General features: G+C 40.5%; 1 protein-coding gene across 21 annotated transcripts in view; it reads left to right on the top strand.

Moving 5' to 3' along the window:
* Nucleotides 1-15,017, top strand: part of SYTL4 (synaptotagmin like 4) — a 90,718-nt gene that overhangs the window by 65,055 nt on the left and 10,646 nt on the right. For 19 of the 21 annotated variants that reach the window (XM_032475234.1, XM_032475240.1, XM_032475235.1 and 16 more), the window contains 12 exons: nt 1,937-2,115; nt 2,364-2,579; nt 2,725-2,834; nt 3,059-3,161; nt 10,627-10,728; nt 11,206-11,281; nt 11,617-11,707; nt 11,821-11,924; nt 12,442-12,537; nt 13,624-13,802; nt 14,082-14,184; nt 14,701-14,862. In XM_032475234.1, the coding sequence (XP_032331125.1) occupies nt 2,006-2,115; nt 2,364-2,579; nt 2,725-2,834; nt 3,059-3,161; nt 10,627-10,728; nt 11,206-11,281; nt 11,617-11,707; nt 11,821-11,924; nt 12,442-12,537; nt 13,624-13,802; nt 14,082-14,184; nt 14,701-14,862 (1,452 nt within the window). In that variant the 5' untranslated portion in view covers nt 1,937-2,005. Of the gene's footprint in view, nt 1-1,919; nt 2,116-2,363; nt 2,580-2,724; nt 2,835-3,058; nt 3,162-10,626; nt 10,729-11,205; nt 11,282-11,616; nt 11,708-11,820; nt 11,925-12,441; nt 12,538-13,623; nt 13,803-14,081; nt 14,185-14,700; nt 14,863-15,017 lie in introns of all 21 variants that reach the window. The other 2 variants (XM_032475249.1, XM_032475248.1) reach the window with 2 other exon arrangements.

Genomic DNA, 15,017 nt, shown 5'->3' with positions numbered 1-15,017 from the left:
AGCCAGTCAGTTGTTTAACCTAGACATGAGAGGTAGGCATCTTTGCCTTCACCGTCTTCATCCTCTTCACTCAATCAGTCACCACACTGTTCTGTCAGTTCTACTCCTCATACCTATTCTCTGTTCTTCCCTCTTGCTTTTCTCGTTTAGGCCTGCCCTGTAGCAGATTCAGCAACTACGTGTACTCCAAACATGTGTTCCAAACATTGTGATGGGCCCTTAAACACATTATTTAATTTTCTGGACAACTTTGTGAGGTAGGTCACCTTGAAGATGAGAAACCAGAGGATGAAAGAAATACAATGACTTGCCCAGTTGGTTAGAGGCATAGTTAGTAAACCTAGGTTGTATTTTTGTGTGGATTATTGCAATAATTCCTCTGTCTTCTTTGAAATTTAAACGTAAGACATGTTTATTAAAAAATCAGAACTGTATAAAGTATAATGTAAAAGTTACCCCCTTCCAACTCTATTCCCCTAGAGAAACCAATGGTAATGGGTTTTGTTCTAGACCTTTTTCTTTACATATGCAAATGTGTAGATAAATACTTTTCCAAAGAGATCATTCAAGTGTAGTCCTGAACTAACTTTTTTTAAAACTCAGGAACATATTTTCATACAGATCTACCACATTTTAAAAATGGATGCATAGTACGCCACCATATGAAAGTATTGTTTTGTTTAAAGGTTTCTCTGTTAAATAACTTGTTTTTGCTCTTACGCATAATGTTGCGGTAACTTTCTTACACATATGCCTTGAGTACATATTTATGTAAATATTTCTATTAGGTAGATTCTTAGAAGTGATATTGCTTGCCTAAGGAGTATGCATATTTTACAGTGTGTTATGTACTACCAATTGTATTTCAAATTATCTTTTGAATCAGTCTTTGATACTATAGCTAGAAAGATCTTTGTAAAATGAATTTGAGCATGTGTTTTCCCAATATCAAAAACAAAGCAACAACAAAGATGTTTGATTGAGTTATATTGTCTATGTAGTCAATTTAAAATTTAATTTTTGAGACTATTTGAGAGATACATAATCTGATCCCAACCTATATTCCCAGCCAACAAACTTATACTCTGTTCTATAAGGTAAAACCCACCTGTTCTGTAAAACCTTCCACATGTATAGTTCTCTTTCTTCCCTTTCTATACAAGACAGAGTTAGTTACTCCCACCTCTTAAGTTCCCATAACAATTTCTTATCCCTCTAATAGAACTCAGTGCCCTGTACTGTATTTATGTATATCTGTTTCCCCTATTACTCTGTGAACTTGTGAAGAACAGGAACTGTGTCTTACTCATCTCTGTGTTCCCAGCACTTTGCACAATGCCTGTCAGAGCAGGTGCCCAACAAGTGTGCATGAAATGGGTGAAGATATTCTTGAGGTAGTGTTAGCAATAAGAACTTTGGGAAATAGAGCAGGCGATGGAAGTTTGGAAGTGTAGCAGGAAGCTGACTGAATCCTGGGAACATGGAAGCTGGTCAGGAAAGGAGGAATGGGGATTCAGCTGGCAGAGGTCCCTGTGTGGTTTTCTTCACTGCAGAGACTAGCTGTCTGATTATTTGGCTTAATAGGCTTGTGACTTGAGAACACTGAAAGTATTGACAATTGGATGATTGAGGATCCACTTGGTGGAGGGGGAGTTTGACTCAGCTGTTCAGTGCTCTTTCCAGACTAAGATGCTTATGCTGAAAGACCCAACCCTTTGCCAGAGTCGTGAATAAGTTTTTATTCTTGAAAAATCAAAGCCTCTTTTTATCTTCAGGGTAGGATTCAGATGGGAGTAGGTATAATAAAAAGGCCAGATACTTCTATGTTGTTTCTTTAGCCTGGCTTAAGGGGAAAGTGGCCTACCGAAAGTCCCTGGAGTGTCGGCCTCTCCTGGAGTAAATGATCTATGTGAAATTAGTTCTTATCTTATTTCAGGCAACTGTGGTAGCTCTCCTGGTCTGGTAGCTTTGAAGAAAGAAGAGTAGAAGAGAAAATAGAATCATCATGTCGGAGATACTTGACCTCTCTTTTCTGTCTGAAGTGGAAAGAGATTTGATCCTCAGTGTTCTACAACGGGATGAGGAGCTCCGGAAAGCAGAAGAGAAGCGGATTAGGTGAGAGTCCCAGAACAAGCATGGGTTCCCAGACCTTTAACCAAAGATGTCTGGACTTGCACTTCTTTTCATCTGACTTTCAGAGGAACTTGTGTATGAGGTTTGCAGCTCCTCATTGGGTCAGGGTGGGCTTGGAGCAGGTTGCTTTCACAGAACCAAATGGTCTTACTGTCTCTGTCCCTCATTCCCTCTCCATCCAACCTCTGCAGATCCCGAATCACTTGTGTTTCTCTTTTGGGTCTTGGCAGGCGACTGAAGAATGAGTTGTTGGAGATAAAAAGGAAAGGGGCCAAGAGGGGCAGCCAACACTATAGTGATCGGACCTGTGCCCGGTGCCAGGAGAGCCTGGGCCGTTTGACTCCCAAGACCAACACTTGTCGGGGTTGTAATCACTTGGTGTGTCGGGACTGTCGTATCCAGGAAAGCAGTGGTACCTGGAGGTGTAAGGTGTGCGCCAAGGAAATGTGAGTGTTACTTACGGCTGAGTAGAGAGAAAAAATGGGGCCCCAGTTGTGGTTAGAATTTCTCTCCTTGGCCTTTGTTGGTTGAATGTCAAGGACCATGTTTTTTTTTTTCATTCATCTATCATTTTCTTTTATTCCTTCCCAGAGAGCTAAAGAAGGCAACTGGAGACTGGTTTTACGACCAGAAAGTGAACCGCTTTGCTTACCGCACAGGCAGTGAGATAATCAGGATGTCCCTGCGTCGCAAACCTGCAGGTACCAGACCTGTCGGGAAATGGTTCCCGGAGGTGCTTGACCTCAGTGATAGATCCTCTACTGTGGAATCCTAGTGTGTTCTTAGTGGTGGTGTCTTCACTTCCTGGGCTCAGCCCATTTGCTGGGGAACGTGAAGATTGTGTCGCCATCCTTTCTGCAGGTGTGCTGTGTTTCCCTTCCCCTCTCACCACTGCCCCTCTGCCATGCTTTTGTTTGTCTTTAAGTGAATAAAAGAGAGACAGTGGGACAGTCCCTCCTTCATCAGCCACAGATGGGTGATATTTGGCCAGGAAGAAAGATCATTCAGGAGCAACAGAAGGAGCCCAGGTAGGAACCAAGCAATCATTTAAAGAAATGCTACACATTCCTTTAATTCTTTTATTTTCTTACTTCTATTTATAAAATAATAGATGTTCATTATAGGAAAATTTGGAAAGTACAGAAAACAAAAAAAAAGAAGAAAAAAAACATTTCTAATCCTGCTAACCACATATAAACATTAACATTTTGGCATATTTACTTAGTCCTTTTTAAGAACAATTTGAAGACAAATACATATAACACATACTCATTATTAAAAATTTAACCAGTATGGGAAACAATAAAGAAAGCAACAAATCACCCAAATTCCTACTACCCTAGTATTCACATTATGTAAAAATTACTTCACATATCTTTTGTGCATATATGTAGATAGAGGGATGGGTGGGTGGATAGACTGAAAAACCTTCATCATATTGGATCATAATGTATTAAAATAAAAGCTGTGTTTAATTTTACTTGAATTTAACAGAATAAAACACTGAAATAAAATACAGGAATTGCTAATCTTCAGATGAATGATTCTTTACTATAGAAGATATTAGTCATTAACATCCCTCTAAGCTTAAGAAAAAATATTATGAAAACCATTGAGCAGTTAGTCATTTTTTATTTTGTACTGTCTTTTTTGGTAACAGCCTTATCCAGCTGTAATTCACAGACCATATAATCCACATATTAACAGTGTACAGTGCAAGGTTTTTAGTATATACACAGAATTATGCAGCCATCACCTCAATTGAGTTTAGAACTTTTTATCACCTTAAAAAGAAACCCTGTATCCTTTAGCTATCACTGTTCCCCCTTCTCCATGTCTTTCCCCTTCCCTAAACAATCACGATCTGCCTATTCTGGACATTTCATTTAAATGAAATCATATAATACTGTTTTCAAGGGTAACCCATGTTGTATGTAGCATGTGTCAGTACTTCATTTCTTTTTATTGCCATGTGTATATACCCACATTTGTTTATCCATTCATCTATTGATGGAAATTTGGATTGTTTCTACTGTGGGGCTATTATGAGTAATGCTGTTTTGAACATTTGTTATGAGTTTTTGCGTGGACATATGTTTTCATTTTTCTTAGGAAGATACCTAGGTGTAGAGTTGCTGGGTCATTTAGTCATTTTTAAAATCTACCTTTTTCAATATTAAACATTATCAGTGGACTCTGCTATGAAAGAGGAGATTAGCTTTCTTGCACTTCTTCCCAACACTGTCCCCTACTCCCACTTTTTATTAATCAAATTATTTTTACTGTGTCAGGACTTACAAGATTTATATTGTTATGCAACCGCAAATCATCTGCTTATTTTATCTATTTGTTTAGTTTTAGTTCATATTTAAAAGGATTGTATGCTTACAGCCAGGCTTTGGACCATGGCTTCTCTATATTTCTGAATCCTTTACTGTAATTTATTTCTTGGTTTTGTGGATTTCATCATTGAGAATTTCCTTCAACAAGCACTTGTAAGTGCTGTATTTATTTCACTCTTTCATGTTAAGAATGTCTGCCTAGTCCCTTTATGTTTGAACAATGTCTTGGCTGGATATTGTATTCTTGGGTCACACTTTATTTCCATCAGAATGTTGTAGACATTACTCCATTGTCTTCTGCCACTGAATGTAACTGTAAAGTCTGAGGCCAGCTAGCCCTTTGTTTTTCTCCTTTGTAGTTAACTTACTCAGTGTGTGTGTGTGTGTACCTGAAAAATTCCTTGTATTTTTCTTGAAGTTTGGTAACTTACCAAGGATAGATCTCAATTGCTAATCATCCTGTATCATTTTTCTCTAATATGAGGTGTACCCTTGAGTTCTTCATTGCGGGAAAATTTTTCCATATTGTATCCTCTGAACTCTTTCTATTTCACTAGTTAAGTTCTCCACTTCAGGGACACTGGATTTCTCTATCTTCCATTTCTGTCCTTTCCTTTTACTATCAAATGCAGAAGAAAAAGAGAAAGGGGAAAACAATTAACCCTAGGAGCCCAACCCTTTCCTCTGTGCTATCACTTTGATTTTCAGCCATCTTCTTTCTTCCCTTTCCTTCCTTCTCCCCTCCCTCCCTTCCTTTTTGCTGTATCTAATTCACATATTTGAATGAATTGTCTTGTTTAGGTTTTAATTTCTTCTTTGCTTTCCTTTTTCTCTATAATTTTGTTGTTTCATCATCTTGTGTTTGAGCTCTTGTGCTTTATCAAATCTCTGTCCTTATTAAGTTCCTGTGTAAGTGTAAAGCATTCGCAAGAAAACTACTTATTTTCCTACAGTTATATTCTTCTCCAGAATGGGTTCTTTGTCCATCATGCAAGTTGTTTCTCTTTCTCCCCACCCTGTGGCATATTTATATATCTACCAGACCACTTCTCTTCATTCTAATATTTAACTTGGGAAGTTCTGCTTCTATGTTTTGTTTGTATGTGGATTCTTCCTGATTGGCTGCTCATTTCAATTTGAGACAATTATCTTTTCCCCACACTCAATTATACTTTAGTTTAATGATAGAAATTGCTTTCTATATACGTCTTTTCTATAACTTGAGAGGAGGGGCAAAAGGTAACTTGGGAATCCCTGGTTTCAGTCTCCTGAAATTCTCTTAAATGTCTGGGCTCACTCACTTCAGCTCTGGATACATCCTCTAACTCATATCAGTGCCCTGAGAGAAGACATCCTCCAGCAGGCTTGTCTGTCTCTGTTGGGGTCCACCTGTGATACCTGCAGATCTTGAGGATTTTTGTTTTCCTTGACTCACCCTAGGACTGTCTACTCACTCACTTAATCTTTATGTCTCCACATTTGAAGGAGTTTTGCTGAGCTAAATATTTCTTCTGTTTCCTTTGCCATGACTTTCTGAACTCTGGCACTTAGAGCTTTGTTCTTTCCCTCATTTGGTTGCTGCTGACGAATTTTTGGCTCTTTATTTGTGTGGTTTTTTTTTCTAACTTTACCTCAGCCAAAGAGAAGTGACTTTATCATGTTTTATATGATTGAGGAAAAGCAATATAGAAATATAGAAAATGAGTCCCCAGTAATCTCACTACTTTATGCCGCAGACAATTATCATTAATAGTCATTAATAGTTTTGGTGTATGGACTACCAGACTGTCTAAATGTACAAATATGTGTTGGATTCTTAAAATTTTAATTTCCTTTTACAAATGTATCTTACTGTATGTATATTAAATGAAAAAAAATGAGACAGAATTTTAAAAACTCAAGGATACAGATAATCCAATAGAAAATGGGCGAAAGATTTGAACAGACATTTTACCAGAGACAACATACAGATGTCAAATAAACACATGTAAACATACTCAGCATCATTAGTCATTAGGGAAATGCAAATTAAAATTACAATCAGATGCTCCTGTGTATCAACTAGAAAGACCAAAATTATAAAGACTGATCATACCAATTTTTGATGAGGATGTAGAGCAATGGAAATTTTCATACAGAGCTGGTATGAGTGTACAATGGTACAGCCACTTTGAAAGACAGTTTAGTAGTATCTCAACAAGTTAAATATGCAGCTACCTTGTGATTCAGCCTTTAAATTTCTCAGTATTTACTCAAGCAAAAGCATATGTCCATACAAAGACTTGTACGTGAGTGTTCATAGTGGCTTTATTGGTGACAGCCAGCGCCTAGGGACAACCTAAATGTCTATCAGCAGGTGAAGGGATAAACTGTGCTTTGTTTATATGGTGGTGTACTACTCAGCAACGGAAAGGAATGAACTGATGGTACATGTGACAACATGGATGAATCTCAAGGTAATCACGCTGAGTGAAAGAAGCCAAACAAAAAAGAAGACAGACTATATATGATTCTATTTATATAAAACTCTAGAAAATGCAAGCTAAATTGCAGTGACAACAGATCAGCACTTACTTGGAGACAGGGATGGAGAGGGAGGGATGGATTATGAAGGGGCACGAGGAAACTCTGGGGGAGTGATTGATATCTTCACTAACTTAATTGTGGTGATGGTTTAAAAGTGTATGCATATGTCAGAACTCATCGAATGGCACACTTAAACACGTGCAGTTTACTCATGTCAGTTGTAGCTCAAGGTATAAAAGGAAAAAATTATGGAAAAACATAACATTGATGTCTTTCCATGTCAGCACCAAGGGTCTACCTCATTCTTTTTGCTCTCTGTGTGGTGTTTCATTGTATGTATGTACTGTGATTTTATCCACACAGCCTTGGGTGGGTGACTCACTTGTTCTACGTTATGAGGCCCCCTTTTTCCTTTGTGGATAAGGATAAGAATGGCTTTTATTTCCGGAACCTGATTAACACATCTGATATCATTGGTCAGATTGTAATTTCTGAAACCTACTGCTTTTGGCTGTCTATAACCTCTTGTCTCATTGGACCCAGAAGACTCCTATTTATCCTAAACATGGAAACAGATTAAGTGGATATAAATGATATTTTCCCTAAATTTATGGGGCCTCCGAGATAATCTAATTTAACTCTCTTATTTTTACAGAAAAGAAAGTGGGATAAGTGATTTACCTGAGATCATACAGATAGTAAGAGCCCAGGACTCCCATCTCTTAGTCTATTTTTCTATTGCACAGATGTCAAATAATTGCTTTTTGGTCCTCGGGTGGTTTGTATCAGCTCTGGATCAGTACGTATAATCTTTAGGAAAAAAAATACAAGCAGAAAACACTCTCCATGGGCCATTATTAAACTACCCGTCTAGAGGAATTGTTCTGCTTTGGGTTCTTTATTCTTTGGAGCAAAGGGAGGAAAAGAAGGATTCTAAACTAAAAATGAAATCAAGCTCCCTGCTGTATCTCTCAAGAAATGACCACTGTTTCACCTCTTGCATGCCCTAGGACTCCAACCCCTGCTGTCCGTTTTCATAGTCATCTCCATCATCGTATTATGATAACTTGGAAAGTTTATTCTCTACTACCTAAGACATTATAGATTTTAGTTACTTCATTCTTTGTTGATTTCTTACTGGTTCGTTCATTTGTTGAATAATATCTATGAATGCCTACTAGTTGCCAGGCACTGTTTTAGGTAGTGAGACCCACAGGTGAAGACAACAAAGTCCCTTACTTGAAGAGCTTTGACGTGGGAGTTGGGGTCACAGACAATAAATGAATAATCAAGTAAATATAGCATATATCAGATGTTGACAAGTGCTATGGGGAAAAATGAAGTAGACTAAAGGGAGAGGGAGTGCCAGGAAAGCAGGCGTGTATATAGGTTGCTTTATTTAGGCCAGTGGAGGGAAAAGTCTTAATAGTAAGATGACATTTGAGAAAAGACATGAAGCAAATGAGGGTGCAAAGCCTGAGACTGTCTGGGGGAAGAAGATACTTTCTAGGCAGAGAAAACAGCAAATACAAAGACCCTAAGGTGAGTTGGTGTTTGGCATGTATGAGTCATCTGGAACTGGTGAGCGGGAGGGGAGGGGAGGGGAGGGGATGCAGACAGAGATGGGACAAGAAGCAAATCATGTAAGATGTTGTGGGCACCTGTAAAGACTCTGTCTTTTACTCCGAGAGAAGGAAGGCTCTGGTGACATGATATTATTTTGTCTCTTATTAAATTGGGATAAAATTCACATAAGATTAATCATTTTAACAATTTTAAAGTATACAATCTAGTGGTTTTAGTACTTTCAGAACGTTGTGCAACCATCACCAGTATCTTAATTTCAGAACATTTTCATCACTCCACTGCACCCATTAAACAGTCACTCCCCATTTCCCCTGGCCCCTAATCTGCTTTCTGTCTCAATGGATTTGCCTATTCTGGGCATTTCATATAAATGGAGTCATACAGAATGTAGTCATTTGTGTCTGGCTTGTTTCACTTAGCATAATACTTTCAAGGTTCATCTATGTTGTAGCATATATCAGAACTTCATTCCTTTTTATTGTCAATAATATTTCATTGTACAGCTGTACCACATTTCCTTTATCCATTCATCTGTTGATGGACATTTGGACTATTTCCACTTGTTGGCTATTGTAAATAATGCTGCTGTGAACATTTGTGTACAGGTTTTTATGTGGAAACGTTTTCAGTTCTCTTGGGTAGGAGTGGAATTGCTGGGTCATGTGGTAATTCTATATTGGATTTATATTTTAAAAGCTCATTTTGGTAGCTGTGTTGAGGATAGATTGTATGCAGACAAGGGCAGAAGTAGGGAGTTCAGTTAGGAGGCTATTGCAACCATCCAGGAGCTAGGTGATGGTGGTTTGGACCAGAGTAATGGCAGTGGAGTGGGAGAGAACTGGTCATATGCTAGATATACGTTGACGATAAGAGCCAAGAGGACTTGCTAACAGATTGGATTTGTATTTTGAGAGAATGAGGGGAGTTGAGGATAAGTCTTAAGATTTTTGACCTGAGAAGCGAAAGGATGAAATTGTCATTTGATGAAATTGAGGGAAGAGTAAGTTTTGGGGAGGACCAGTGTGGTCAGAGGACCAGGAGAGTGTGGCATCCTGGCAACCAAGTGAAATTACTTGAGGTACTTCAGGAAGAATGATTTTTTCCCCTTTTTTTTGTCCTCACAAATTCCTTGAGGTATGGGGTCCAGGAATTGTGTCCTTCTCTTTAGAGATGAAGATTGCTGTTTTGAATGCCCAGGGTCATCCTTCATTAAGCTGGAAAGAATTCTGGTCTCCTGAGTAATATCTTCAAAGCATACTGCTTATTTATATATATACTTTAAGCCCCACTGAAGGCATTTAGTCAAGAATTCAGTCAACAAATAATTGAGTGCTAGCTCTCTTCTAGACATTCTATGATAGCTTCTCTTCTAGGCATTGGGAACACAGCAGTGAACAAAATATGTGGTCAGTGATCTCCTGGAACTTAGTCTAATAGAGAAGAAAGACATTAAATAAATCATTTGTTGAAATTATTGAACAAATTAAATAATTTGTTTAAAAGACATAAACACACACATAAAATCATACATATGATGACTGCTACCAAGACAACAGGGTGCTTTAGGAGCACATAGGAAAGTTACTAATCTAGTCTTGGGGTGGGGGCATGGCCAGAGAGATCTGTAGGAAATGACGTATAAGGAGAGACCGGAAGGGGTAGATATAGCCAGGTGATGAAAAATGGCCGTTGTGAAAAGACCATCCAGGCAGAGAAAAGAGAGGAGAGGAAGAGCTTTGGCGTATTCAGGGACCCAAAAGAGCTTCATCATTCTGGAATGTAAAGTGTGAGGAGAGGTGGAGGGGGAAAGATGAGTCTGAGGACACGCGCAGGGTCCAACCATAAGGCTTTTCTTGCCACGCTAAGGAGTTTGAACTCAATCCCCAGAGCAATGGGGAACCGCTGAGCAGTTTTTAAAGTATGCTCAGCTCTTAGAAAGATCACTTCAGCTACCATCGTTGAAGGGGTTGGAAGGAAGCCTGACTCCTGGCAGGAGAGCCCACTTCCTTTATGTGTTGGCTCTTGGTTTTGATTCTAGTGTGCCATTTGAAGTGTCCAAGCTGAAAAGTGGAAAGAGCGCCCTGGAGGCAGAGAGCGAGAGTCTGGATAGCTACACGGCTGACTCGGATACCACGTCCAGGTGAGATGCCCCCAGTCCCTGCCCCTCCACTCCACCGAGCTCCCATTTTGTTCTCTAGCACCAGGGTGCCGGGATTCCTATGCCTTCAGTGATCCTGACTTCTGTCCTTGGCAAGGAGAACAAAGTATTTTCTCTGACTTGGCCACAAGTCTCCTGGTAGCACTTCTGTTGGCTCTGGGCACAGCCTTCTGGAACATGCTAATTTCCATAGGCTGCTGCACCTTGGAGGAGTCTTCCTGGACCAGCAGCACCTGCTGCTACCCCTTGGGAATGGGGTGTGAGTGTCTGTATTTGTGCAGAATGGCTTACCTCATCATTGGCATTCCTTCAAGGTAGATCAGATGTGAAGTTTACCTCCTGGATTTTGTCACTGCAGTGACCTCAAGCCAGTGGCTCTCCTTCCCTAGAGCTTGGGTCCCTAGATAGAAGGGGAAGGGGAGGAAGTGATTTTGTTCTAGCATCTGTATCTGCCTCCAGGAGAGACTCTCTCGATAAATCTGGCCTCTTTCCAGAATGGAAGAAGATGTCTGCCCCCAAATCTCAAGTAGAAAAGGTAAGCTTTAGTTATTGGTTGGTCGGTCTCTGTCTTTCTCTCTGTCTGTGTCTGTCCCTCTTTTTCTTTCTTCTTCCTTTCTCAGGAAGAATTTAAATCAAGAATTCATGTAAACAAATTTAGCTCAGATCCCCTTGGAGCATTTTCTAAGGTTTTGGTTGAAACATGTGAGAAAATGGATTTTATACTACTTCCTAGGATTAAATTCCTAAGATTAAATTAATCTTTCCTTGAAGTTTTTCGTAGTTTAGTGAAAATCTGAGCCTTCTTCCTTATTCCACTTTTCTACCTACCCAGCTGTCCTTTTCCTTTTCCTTGCCCTTACTCCTTCCTAGGAAACTCAGCCTGGGGGTCAAAATGTGTTAACTGTGGATGAGAGTGAAATGATATTCAAGAAGAACACCAGAAAAATCCTCAGGCCTTCAGGTAGCTGGTTTCCCTTTGTGGCATTTTGAGATTGAAGTTCTGAGTACTTGGTGGGTCATTGGTATGGAGAAGAGTGGGTTCTTTTTGATTTGGGTTTTTGGTGTTCCACTCAGAATACACTAAATCTGTGATCGATCTTCGCCCGGAAGATGTAGGGCGTGAAGATGGCTCCTTGGGAGACAGAAGCAAATCTGTCCCAGGCCTCAGTGTGGATTTGGTAAGTACCCTTGTATATTTCACTTGGTCACTATATGAAAATTTATATATCTAGAGTTGACTTGAGTACCTGATACTCTGAATTCATCTGTTTAATTCTTTAGGAAAAGGTAACATGAATCTTGATTCCCGCACATTTCTAAAGTAAATCTGGTTGCTGAATTGCTTAAAAAAATAAGACTGTCTTCACCATCTCTTATTTTCTAAACATTGCTTGATATATGGTTGGGGGCTCAAATAAATACTTCTTTTGATTAAAATGTAAAGAGCTGGCTGGGTTGGGGCAGGCAAATGGGAAAGAGCTATTCTTATCTTATTATTTTGAGATTTAAGAAAGATGGTTGGAATATAGTTGGGAAGCCTGAAATGGGGAAAGATAAAAATAAGGCTAAGTATGTACATGTGCACATGACACCTCAGAGCTCAGCGGCAATTATGGCCCCTACCGAAGCAAGAATATCCGTCTTTGAACTTTTTCTTGTTTTTATTAATTCTGAAATCTATATTTATTGTTCCAGGAAGAGGAAGAGGAGGAAGAAGAAGACATCGACCACCTGGTGAAGTTACATCGTCAGAAGCTAGCCAGAAGCAGCATGCGAAGTGGCTCGTCCATGGTAAGTTCTGTTAGTTTTGTGGCTACAGACATGTTGGGGTACCAGCAAGGATGGAAGTGCCTCTCTAGAGCTGGTCAGGACCTGGAGAAATTCTCCTAGTCACCCTTTCCAGGTAAGTGAGATGCATTTGTTCCTTTCCTCAACTTAAACCATAGTTGCTTAGTGCAGTTAGGTGATTTTCTCAGCCTCTGCCCTGGAGGGTCTTACCTCAGGTAGTTGGGGCTAGAGATGTTCTTTGTCGCAGCTTAGTGAACAGTAACCCTTAACTTCTCCCTTAAAAAGGTATACCCAAGCCACGAAGTGAGCAAGATCAGATTTCTTCATCACAGCACACTGGAAATCTCATGTTCAAGGGCAGTGAGTGTCATGGGAAGGACCTTGCTTGGCAGGGTTAATTGGCATCAGGATATGACTGAGGGATAACAGTGCCAATCAGAATCGTGAAGTTAAAGGGACATTTGAAAATCAGAGCCTAGTTCTGTCATAAGTATAAAGATTGGTGTTTAGGGGAAACAGAGTCAGGAAGCAGGGTGATTAGATGTTCCCACTCACACAAAGGAAGAGAATGGTGGGCTTGCCGAGTTGATTATTACCAAGAGGAAGATGTCTTTTCCCCTCTGGTGGGGTTTTCCCCCAGTTCTGATGCAGTCACTTTTCTCTGTAACTCTTGAGAGGGATAAAGTAGATAAAAGAAACCCACCTATAATTAAGGCACCTTGTTTTAATTAGTAACTGACCCCTTCTAACCAACCTTGTAGCATATATAACAGATACCAAAATCGGACTCAGCTGAACCTTACCTCTCCTCCTTGGCCACCTTTTGGGCAGTTCAAAATTAACGATAAAATGTGTAAAAAGAGGGGAAGAAAAGCAGCTCGAGGCCTGGGTGAGTCATGTGCAGACTGATGAACCTGAACAACGGTGGGTGTGTCCTGGCATCTGCTGTACCCTGGGCACAAGACCATTGGCAGTACTGGCTTGTTGCAGGGGCTTTTGTCTTGTTCAGTGACTGCCTTTCTCGTGAGGGAAAACGTGAGCAATGTGGGAGGGGGAGTGTGCAGATGTTTGTGGGGGCTTTATCTTCAGAGTACCATTGGCAGCATGATGAGCATCTATAGCGAAGCTGGCGATTTTGGGAACATCTTCGTGACCGGCAAGGTTGCCTTTTCCCTGAAGTATGAGCAGCAAACACAGACTCTGGTCATTCACGTGAAGGAGTGCCACCAGCTGGCCTATGCTGACGAAGCCAAGAAGCGCTCAAACCCGTGAGTGCTCGGAGAGGAGGGCTCAGACCCTGGTGTCTCGCTGGGCATCCTTGAACTGAGGTTATCACTTCCTGGGCAGACAGGGAGGTGTGGTTGAGAGTGGTTGGAGGAGATGTGGGAAAGGGACCAGGACTGGGAAAATGCAAGAATGGCATGTCTAAGAGGGCTTGATGTGACATTTTCATCCTGTCATGAGATCTGTATATGGAGAGAGCAGGGCAGTTAGGAATGGGCTTCAGAAAAGACAGCGAGTTACTCAGTGTTCTCCTTGGTTTCTAGATACGTGAAGACTTATCTTCTGCCTGACAAATCCCGCCAAGGGAAAAGAAAAACCAGCCTCAAGCGGGACACCATTAATCCGCTATATGATGAGATTCTCAAAGTAAGTATCTGGAGCCCGAGAGTAGGAGAGCTCGTTCTGTCTTGTGTGCTCAGCTGTAGCTCTTCCTCTGCCACGTGGCTGGTAGATGTGGTTTTCAGTGGCCATGGCTGTGTTTGAGGATACACTGTGGGTGTCTCTTCATATCCCCACCTCTCAGAGAAGAGAACAAAGCTGATCTGGCTTTCTTGGATTGTTGTCAAGTTGGAGATCCATGTGGCCACAAATTCATTTTAAAAAGTCATTTGGGATAAGGAGTCTGCCTGGCAGTTCTTTTGGAATATTCCAGTGTTTTCTTGCCCACTGAAGGAAAAATTAATATTCCAGGTCCTCCCGTGGACTATAATAGGTTTTCGTGAAATGGGGTAAGTGGAAACTTGAAGTGAGACTCAGAGTGGTTAGGGACTAATGTAATTTGATATTCAGGACTATGGGTATGGTTGCGCGGACTTTGGAATAATCGTTTCTGGAGGAATTACCCTGAACTAATCATCTTCGGCTTTTCCTTTTCTTTCACAGTATGAGATCCCAGAATCTCTCCTGGCTCAGAGGACATTGCAGTTCTCGGTTTGGCATCATGGTCGTTTCGGGAGAAACACTTTCCTTGGAGAGGCAGAGGTCCAGATGGATTCCTGGACGGTTGATAGGAAATTGGATCATTGCCTCCCTTTACATGGAAAGGTAGTCTGATTTAACAGCTCCTTACAGTTTGGATCTGAGGTAGAATTGTCTGCAGTGACCTCTGCTGGGACTTGTTGGTAGCAGCTTTGAATGTAGTCTTCTGTAGATTTCTAGCGCCCCCTGCTGGGGTTTCTGAGTTTAACAGTAATTTCAGG

The sequence above is a fragment of the Camelus ferus genome, chromosome X (genome assembly GCF_009834535.1).
Source record: "Camelus ferus isolate YT-003-E chromosome X, BCGSAC_Cfer_1.0, whole genome shotgun sequence".
Classification (NCBI taxonomy): domain Eukaryota; kingdom Metazoa; phylum Chordata; class Mammalia; order Artiodactyla; family Camelidae; genus Camelus; species Camelus ferus.
The sequence above is the reverse complement of the archived record's forward strand: the minus strand, read 5'-3'. Positions and strand labels throughout refer to the sequence as shown.